This window comes from Artemia franciscana, chromosome 18, assembly GCF_032884065.1.
Source record: "Artemia franciscana chromosome 18, ASM3288406v1, whole genome shotgun sequence".
Lineage (NCBI taxonomy): Eukaryota > Metazoa > Arthropoda > Branchiopoda > Anostraca > Artemiidae > Artemia > Artemia franciscana.
In genome coordinates, this window is record NC_088880.1 from 266,583 (window position 1) to 277,032 (window position 10,450).

Consider the following 10,450-nt stretch of genomic DNA (forward strand, 5'->3'; position numbering starts at 1 on the left):
ACTGAAAGTAAGGAGTGACATTAAAACTTAAAACGAACAGAAATTACTCCGTGCATGAAAGGGGCTGTTCCCTTCTTAACGCCCCGCTCTTTACGCTAAAGTTTGACTCTTTCTCTCAATTCTACTTTATTAAACAGTAAAAAAGTTAAGCGTAAAGAGCGGGGCGTTGAAAAGGGAACAGCCCTTTTCATTATCGGAGTAATTTCTGTTCGTTTTAACTTTTAATGTCGTTCCTTACTTTCAGTTAAAAAAAATTAGTTTTTTTATTTAATTTCTGAACGTTTTTGAATTAATGCATGTTTGATTTTGGCTCTCTGTACATAAATTATTAAAATGAAATTTGCGTGTTAATTCTTTTTTTGGGCTAAATGGCTTTCTCTTAGTTCTGATCAGACGATTCTGAGAAAATAAGGGTGGGGGGGAGGCCTAGTTTTCAGTTACTTAAAAAGGCAACTAGAACTTTTAATTAATAACAAACGTTTTCATTGGTAAAAAATGTACGCAAGTTAAGAATTAACTTACGTAACAAACTTCTATATTTGATTATTTTTGCTATGTATATGAGGGGGTTTGTCCCCTCGTTAATACCTTGCTCTTTATAATAAAGCTTAAATTGTGTCCCAATTCATTAAGAATGACCCCTAAATCGAATAAATAGTTGAAATTACTAAAAAATACTTTAGCGTAAAGAGCGAGGTATTTAAGAGGAGGAGAAGAGCCCCTCATATGCGTAATAATCTCTGTTCGTTTTAAGTTTTAATGCTGCTTCTTACTTTAAGTTAAAAAAATTTTCATATTTATTTTTTTGTTTTTTTTTATAATAATGCTAGAAAATCCTGCGCCCCCTTTATGGAATTTCTCTTCCCCCATGAAATATTCCTCCAATGAAAGATCCTCCCACTTAGCCCCTTCCCTCAGACCCTCCCCCCAACAAAAAAAATCCCCCTGAAAACGTCTGTACACTTCCCAATAACCATTACTGTATGTAAACACTGTTTGAAGTTTGTAACTTGCAGCTCCTCCCCCGGGGACTGTGAGGGAGTAAGTCATCCCCAAAGACATAGTTATTATGTTTTTCGACTATGCTGAACAAAATGGCCATCTCAAAATTTTGGTCTGTTGACTTTGGGCAAAAATGAGTGTGGGAGGTGTCCTAGGTGCCTCCTTTTTTCGTCGCTTAAAGAGCACTAGAACTATTCATTTCCGTTAGAATGAGCTCTCTTGCAACATTCTAGGGCCACTTGGTCGATACGATCACCCCTGGAAAAAACAAATAAACACGCACCCGTGATCGGTCTTCTGGCAAAAAATACGAAGTTCCACATTTATGTAGATAGGAGCTTGAAACTTTATAATAGGGTTCTCTGATACGCTGAATGCGATGGCGTGATTTTCGTTAAGATTCTATGACTTTTAGGGGGTGTTTTCCCCTATTTTGCAAAATAAGGCAAAATTTCTCAGGATCGTAACTTTTGATGAGTATGACTAAATTTAACGAAACTTATATATTTAAAATCAACATAAAAATCCGATTCTTTTAATGTATCTTTTAGTAAAGAAGTTCCGTTTTTTAGAGTTTTGCTGACTATTAAGCCGGGTCGCTCCTTATTACAGTTTGTTACCACGAACTGTTTAATAAAATCCAAATTAAAAAAAAAATTCCTTCCGTTATCAAATACGTTACCTATGCGTTCCATAGCCACCGTAATCTACTATTTTTTTGTTCCTCTACCCATTTTACTATCCTTTTTGAGGTTTCAATCGGTGAATTTCCTTCACAAAAATTTCTCTTTTATTTATTATTGCCCACGACAGGAAGGGTCGGCTCCCTTCATATTAGAATAAAACATTTTTTCACTTTACATAAAAACACTATATATATATATATATATATATATATATATATATATATATATATATATATATATATATATATATATATATATATATATAGATATATATATAAATGTTATATAGTCAAAATTTTACTATTTACTTTACTTACTTTTTTATATTTACTTTAATAGTAAAGCTGCTTCTCTTCTAGTTGATTCGTGAACTTTCGGAAATTGCTAACCAAGATTCCTCTGAAGACCTGAAAGCATTTGAGGATAGTAGTGTTCTAGAAGGTGAGTTCAAAGACATATATAAAATTACAGGTCTAGATAAATGAAGGGGGAGTTGAAGATAAGTGCTTGCCCCCAACCATGAGAAGGTAACCTACTCTAAAGAGGGCTATTCTCTATGATTTTATCGTATTAAGTTCTTTATTCTTCTTAATTTTTTTTCCTAATCAAAATCAGTGTTTAAAGGGAGTCAGATGGGTGTGTTTGTCGAGTTTTTTGGTGCAAACACTTCCCGGTGGCGTTAATTAGAGGGAAGAGGAGTATTTTCTCCTACTCCTTCAAAGATATTTTGCCCCCTTCCACTTGATTAGAAAATGATTTTTTTTATGTATTTTCGTTGAGAAACTGAAAAAGCTACCAAATTACCCTCACCCTAGATTTTGAAAATACATTTAGCCCCATCTCCTCCCACATTAAGAAATTGACGCAATTAACGCCTCCTTCAAGATCGCGAGAGCTTTATATGCCTAATGACCTGACCACAAAATGGTCACAATTATCAATAAAACCAAAATTACGTATGACTATAGTACCAATAATGCACCCCATTAATAATTTCTCGAGATGAACATTGTTCAACTTCTAAGCATAAAATTCTTGATTGACTGCTAAGAGTCAAGAGTTAGGAAGAGTTATTAAAACAGGAAAAGATGAAAGCTTAAGATAGTAGTTTATCTACCTGTAATACGAATCTGATGAAGATAAGAAGACGTTGCGTTAGTAACGAATAGTTGGTAACAAAGTAATGATGGTACAAAACTTTCAAAACTGATTTTTTGTCATTTTAATTTTGAGCTTTTAACGTACAAGATTGGATTTTTCTCCTAATGAAACTGATTTTGTTCATTGAATTTGTTGCTTGCTTATGAACCCGTTGCTCATTGTAGAATGGCCCATATTTTGACTTTAGAGGCTTGTTTGCTTCTATTTCTTGGCAAAATTATTGTTCTCATGTTTCAATTCTAAATTCTTGGTTCAACCTGCTAAAAACAAATTTATTGGATAATTTTCCAATATATTTGCCCAGCCGAGCGTGATGAACAGCGAATCTTCTGGTAGAACCTCCAACAGCTTGACTCTATTTCGGCATTGTGGAGTGACATGATAGGTGTAGCATAAGTGGGAGATGGTAACGTCGGTAATGCAGGGGAGGAATTAATGCCAAGTTTTTCTTCTCACTCAATTGGACTATCTGTCTTGGCTTTTTCTACAATTAGCCATGACTTGATGCCCACAACTATTCCATTCTAATTCAAAAATCAACGGTGTCATGATCTGTGTTCATGAAACTTGTTGTATGTTAATTTTTCTCTTCGAGAAATTTGAACACTGATTTGTTTTTCCTCCTGAAAAAGATTTTATTCACAGAACTTGTTGCGTGTTGATTATTGTTCGTGGAACCTATTGTGTGTTGTCATGAATGACTCCATGTCATTCATGACACTTGGCTTTTTCGTCGACATATGTGATTATGCTCTGGCATAAATCTTCATAAATTTTATCCCTTCAAATGTGTTGATCTTTCTAATCCCACACTCCCAATACATCCCTATTTGTATTTTTTTTGTTCTACTTCATATTATGTGTTAATATTCCAAAAACAGTGTTTTGACTTAGAAATCAATGCTACGCCTAATCCTAAATAATAACTGCTCAACCCTGCCTCTAGAAATCTACCCAGTATAATCTACACACGTTCTTGGATAACAGCTACCAAAAATTAAAGAAAAAAAGTTAAGGCTTAAAAGTGAGCATAAATGGTACAGCAATCCAGGATAGATTCTGGCCCGATACGTTCTTGATACGTTCTGGCTTGTAAGTGTTATATATGTTTAAAAGTAACTATTGAAAAGTAACCAGATAATCAGTTATCTATAGCTAACTAGAGCAAAATTATGGTTTACTAGATGGATCGGTATAACCTACGGGGTGATTGTACCATTACTAGTATTGTTCTGCTGATGTGGATCAGACATGGTGTTATCATTTGATTATCAAACAGTGGTAATGAACTGTAAGTAGAGAGCGAGGCGGCTCGACAGTAACCGAAACTCTAAGAAACAGAATCTTGATAACTATAGCTACATCAAAAATCGAATTTTGATACTTATTCAAAGTAATTACAATTCAAATTTAACGTTACCCCTCAAAAGTTACGAACCAGAGAAAATTTGTCTAAATTTTATAAAAGGGTAGAAAATCCCCCAAATCACCAATTGATATTGATGGAAATCATATCATCTGATTCAGGACACCAGAGAACCCTGCTGTAGAGGTTTCAAGCTGCTTTATACAAAAATGCGGAATTTTGCATTTTTTGCCAGAATCAAGATCACAGATGCGAGTTGATTTGTTTGTTTTGGTTTTCTGTTCTTTTTTCCCAGGGATGATCATATCAAAGCAGTGATCCTAGAAAATCGGAAGAGGGGTCATCTGATCGGAAAAAAAAAGTTTTAGTGCCCTTTTAAAGTGGCCAAAAATATTGGTCATTCACGCCCCTTTTTTCTAAAGTCATCCGATCAAAATTTTGAGATAGCCATTTTCTTCAACATAGTCGAACGATTTAAAATCTATGTTATTAAAGTCACTCAGTTTCGATTGATCCTTCAGCCCCCCGGGAAAGGGCTGCAGGCTGTGAACTTTGTCCATTGTTTATATAGTACTGGCTGTTGGGAAGTATACATGTATTTGCGGGAGATAATTTCTGGTGTGGCGGGGGGGAGGGGGAACTGTGTGGGAGGATCTTTCTATGAATGAATAGCGAGGGGAATATATTTTTGACATTACTTAAACAAGTTTTTTCAACTGAAAGTAAGGAGCAGCATTGAAACTTAAATCGAACAAAGTTTATTATGTATCTGAGCTGGTTTGCCCCCTTCTCTATACCATGCCCTTTAACCTAAAGCTTTTTTAGAACTTTTACAAAAAAGCTTATTCTAATCAAACGGTGCTTGTGTTTTAGCAGTCATTCTTAAATATTTGGAGCAAAAAGTCAAACTTTGGCGTAAAGAACGAGTTATTTAGGAGGGGGCAATGTTTCTCATTTACGTATTAATTACTGTCCGTTTAAAGTTTTAATGTTGCTTATCACTTTAGTTTACCAAAACTCTTTAATATAATTAAAAAAGAGAATCAAGAATTTTTAACTAAACCCCACTTATAAGCGAATACGCCAGAAAAGGAATGGGATATACATCTTCCAGAGTCATTGATGGCGCATAGTGCATCGAATCGAAGTTCCAAGTGATGGCTCTTTTACAAGGACAATTGCAAGCCTGTTGCCCAACTTTGCGGTAGCAGGACTCGATTCCTGGGCCCAGTATACCAGTATTACGGTAATACTGGGCCCAGTATTACCGAGTAGATCATCAATCTACTCTGCTACCTCCGGGTCTTCTATGAGTTTTGGGTTTTAAAATTCATCCTGATATTTTCAAAAATAAAAAGTAATTTTCTAACATTTTTCTATTTATGGAGATGAAAAAAAATTTTCACCTTAGGTTTTTTTTCTTTTCTAACACCAAACACATAAGCATAATATATGATTCACAGGAGTAACTTAGCCAAAATAAGTTAGGTGTGTTTTAAATGACAGAAAGAATAATGCTTCAAAGCATCATTCCCAGAATCATCTCCCCCCCCCTATGAAATCTTGAAATTATATATATATATATGTATATATATATATATATATATATATATATATATATATATATATATATATATATATATATATATATATATATATATATATATATATATATATATATATATATATATATATATATATATATATATATGTATATATATATATATATATATATATATATATATATATATATATATATGTTAGCTTTTAAACAAGTATCAGCTAATTAAAAGCATACCCCTCAGCTGACAAATACTTACAAAGGGTGGACTTCATTTGGGGAAGCAGGAGGCCCACGCCTCCAGGACCCTCTTGGTTTTAAAAAATACCTTTTTTGGGGAATGATCTTTCAAAGTGTCTTTTTTATGGTATTGATATTAAAATAAAAAAAAGATATTCCTGCCCCCCTAGATGTTGAAAATAGAATGTGTTTCCCCCCAAAAAATTTTGTGAATTGGTGTCATTGCTTATGCATGGCCAACCATCCGCCATTATATATAGTGGTGTGCATAAGTTATAATGTTATTATTTTTAAATCTGTAAATTAGTCACTCAGTTTTCAAAACTCCTAAAAATACGTTTTATCAATCAAACAGTTCGTGGTAACGAACTGTAGTAAGGAGCGACCCGGCTCAATAGTAACCAAAACTCTAAAAAATGGAATTTTGATACCAATAGCTATATCAAAAGAATCGCATTTTAATGCTGGTTTTAAATATATAAGTTTCATCAAGTTTAGTCTTACCCATCAAAAGTTACGAGCCTGAGAAAATTTGCGTTATTTTAGAAAATAGGGGGAAACACCCCCTAAAAGTCATAGAATCTTAACGAAAATCACACCATCAGATTCAGCGTATCAGAGAACCCTACTGTAGAAATTTCGAGCTCCTATCTACAAAAATGTGGAATTTTGCATTTTTTGCCAGAAGGCAGATCACGGATGCGTGTTTATTTGTTTTTTTGTTTTTTTGTTTTTGTTTTTTTTTTCCCAGGGGTGATCGTATCGACCCAGTTGTCCTAGAATGTTGCAAGAGGGCTCATTCTAACGGAAATGAAAAGTTCTAGTGCCCTTTTTAAGTGACCAAAAAAATTGGAGGGCACCTAGGCCCCCTCCCACGCTAATTATTTTCCCAAAGTCAACGGATCAAAATTCTGAGATAGCCATTTTATTCAGCGTAGTCGAAAAACCTTATAACTATGTCTTTGGGGACGACTTACTCCCCCACAGTCCCCGTGGGAGGGGCAACAAGTTACAAACTTTGACCTGTGCTTACATATAGTAATGGTTATTGGGAAGTATACAGGCGTTTTCAGGAGGATTTTTTTGGTTGGGGGGAGGGGTTGAGAAGAGGGGGATATGCTGGAGAAACTTTCCATCGAGAATTTGTCATGGGAGAAGAAAACTTCCATGAAGGGAGAGCAGGATTTACTAGCATTATTTAAAAAAAAAAATTTAAAAATAAATGTGAAAAAGCTTTTTCACCTGGAAGTAAGGAACAGCAATAAAACTTAAAACAAACAGAAATTATTACCCATATAAGGGGCTCACCTCCTTAAGATACCTAGCTCTTTACGCTAAAGTATTTTTAGTAATTTCAACTATTTATTCTACGGCTTTTGTGATTCAGGGGTCATTCTTAATGAATTGGGATAAAATTTAAGCTTTAAGGTAAAGAGCGAGGTAGTGACGATGGGGCGAATCCCCTCATATATGTAATAAAAACATGAGAATACAAAAGTTCTTTACGTAAGCTAATTTATAAGTTACGTAAATCTTTTACCAATTAAAAGATTCGTAAAAAATAAAAAGTTCTAGTTGCCTTTTTAATTAGCCAAAAAATCGGAGGGCAACTAGGCTTCGCCCCCGCTCTTTTTTTCTCAAAATCATTCGATCAAAATTATGAGAAAGCCATTTAGCCCCCCCCCAAAAAAAAAAAAATATGCAAAATTTCGTTTTAATTATTCCTCTGCGGAGAGCCAAAATCAAAACATGCATTGATTCAAAAACGTTCAGAAATTAAATAAAAAAAACGAGTTTTTTTAACTGAAAGTAAGGAGCGACATTAAAACTTAAAACGCACAGAAATTACTTCGTATATGAAAGAGGCTGCTTCCTCATCAACGCCCCGCTCTTTACGCTAAAGTTTTTTACTGTTTTAAAAAGAAGAATTGAGAGAAAGAGTCAAACTTTAGCGTAAAGAACGGGTACGATTTTTATTATGTTTCTATGACTTTTAGGAGGGTGTCCTCCTTTTTTTGAAAATGAGTCGAATTTTCTCAGGCTCGTAACTTTTGATGAGTAGGATTAAAATTGATAAAAATTATATATTTAAAAGCAACATAAAAATCCAATGTTTTTATGTATCTATTGGTATCAAAACTCCATTATTTAGAGTTTCGATTACTATTGAGCCGGGTCGGTCCTTACTTAAAGTTCGTTACTACGAACTGTTTGATGAACTGAGTATAGTTTATTTTGTAGTAAAAGTCTTTTCCCCATTTCAGATCCGCTGAACGAACTGCTGTCTAGATACTACGAAATATGGCTGAAGAGAAGGAGACAAAATGAAATAAATGAAATTGAAATGTGACAAATGTTCCTGAAAAGCTCCAACGTCCTTCGTAGCCATATTATCTATACATATTATACATATTTTTATTTTATTATCACAATGTACCTCTTTTACATTTATATAGGAGTTAATTTTTTACGCCTTATTTTTGCGACAAACTTTACATATCATCAAGAACTCTATTCAGCATATCCATAGCATGTAAATAAGACCTATGTAAGGTTAAAACAAATCTTAAATTCATTTTTTTATAGCCTTTTGATTTTAAAATTTATACAATTGAACAAGTAGATAATATTTGCTACTTTTTGCATATACAATTTTGGGGAAACATTAGATCGAGATTTTAAATAAAGTGCAAAGCCGGATGGAGATTTAAGTCCATGCCCTTCCCCCCACCCCAAAGTTTGGGTAGTTATCCTCCTTATTTGCTATATTTTTCAAATCATTGTGTATATTTTTTGCTCAAATTTAAATAAGTTCCTGGATTTGCATTTAATATTCCAAAAAATAATGTTAGGCACGTCGATATTCTATTTTTGTGTATTTTTATTTTATCTTAAGAACCTTGGAGGGAATGACTTTCAAATAAAAAAAAAATAACCTTTCCCTTTAAATTGTTCATAATTTCAAAGTTATTCCAAAATTTCATATTTTTTGTGCATTTTTAAATTTTATGCTCAAAAACATTATCTTAAAAACTCAGGAAGGAATCACTGTTAATTAAGAAAACAAATAACAGAGCACTGATATAAAATGCACGTAATTAAATATTTAAATTTTTTGGTCGAGTCTTTAAACTTATAATTAATCAATTCTATTTTACCCTCAAAATGTCTCTCAGATATGTCAAAACGTTGGACGAAATATTGGACATTGGACTTTACAGTTCCTACCAGCTGTGCTAATCTTTCTTTCATGACCCCTTAAGCCCGGAAGTGCAATTGGGGTTGGGGTATTGCAAAGGGCTATGCAGTTAAATAGGAAATTAAATTCAGAGTCCTTAAGTCATAATTTTTTAGTATTTAAATTGGAAATTTTTAGCATTTTAAAAATGTTATTCTCGATCGGCCAGTTCGTAGGGTCAAATTAAGAGAGTAGTTTAAATAATGAAAACCTTTCTTTTGTAATTTGTGTTTTTGTATTTTTTTCCTTTTTTGTAGCATCAGTTCTTTTCATCTTCTTATTTGAATTATATGGATATGCTGAGTAAACTTATTAAATACAAAAAAATATTTTAATATCCTATTTTATTTGATATTTTCTACCGATTTTATAATTTATTGTGTTCTTTCAAATAATATACTCTTTGTGCCGTTATCATACCCTTTTTCTTTAAATAACTTTTTTTTATAAAGATCATGGCCAAGGACTGGAAATGCTAAATTAAAGTATTTTAGTTTTTAGAATTTATTTAAAGTTGTTCATTTCGGAATCAGGAAATTTTGATAATGTAATCATCAAAGTGAAATTAATTTATTGATCCTTTTTATCTGATTTTAGTATATTTATTTTAACTATTTTCTATTCCCTGTTTTTGTTACAATTGCTGTGCTCTTATACTTTTCTTTTGTCTTTTGAATGGGTTGATTTCAATGGCTTCCTTAAAGTTTTACATATAGTGCGGAGAGGGTAAGAGAAAAGAGGGATAGCCTGCACAAAATTTTTTCGTGGAACTGAAGTTCAAAAGCAACAATTTTGATAGAAAATCATCAATTTTTCCAGAACACTCAACAATTTTTCTTTTTTTGCAAATATTTTGCTTTCTAGATGGAAAGGGATAAAGTTCCATTCTTCCCAACATTCAATATCAATCTTAGCCCCATTAAACCTTCCAAAATGTAATAGATTATCAGAATTCCAATTTGATCACCAAATTTTCTAATTTTTACTAAAAAAGCGAACAAATCCTTCATGACATTATTATAGTAGCCTAAATATAACTTTAGTGAATGTATTAGAAGACTCCTAGGATTTCGTAATAGGCTTTTTTTTGCCTAAAAAGTTTTCTACTTCAAATATTATACAGTTTTTCCTTTGTTTTCATTATTTCATAGAGGTGCTGCTTCCTTCCGACAATTTTGTAGCTGGCACCCACCCAC

General features: G+C 33.0%; 1 protein-coding gene across 2 annotated transcripts in view; it reads left to right on the forward strand.

Moving 5' to 3' along the window:
- The window catches only part of LOC136038468 (uncharacterized), a 32,035-nt gene extending 21,898 nt beyond the window's left edge, over positions 1 to 10,137 (forward strand). For both annotated transcript variants that reach the window (XM_065721534.1, XM_065721533.1), the window contains exons 3-4: positions 2,048 to 2,129; positions 8,281 to 10,137. In XM_065721534.1, coding sequence (XP_065577606.1) covers positions 2,048 to 2,129; positions 8,281 to 8,366 — 168 coding nt within the window. In that variant the 3' untranslated portion in view covers positions 8,367 to 10,137. The remainder of the gene's footprint in view (positions 1 to 2,047; positions 2,130 to 8,280) is intronic.
- The last annotated feature ends 313 nt before the right edge of the window (positions 10,138 to 10,450 follow it).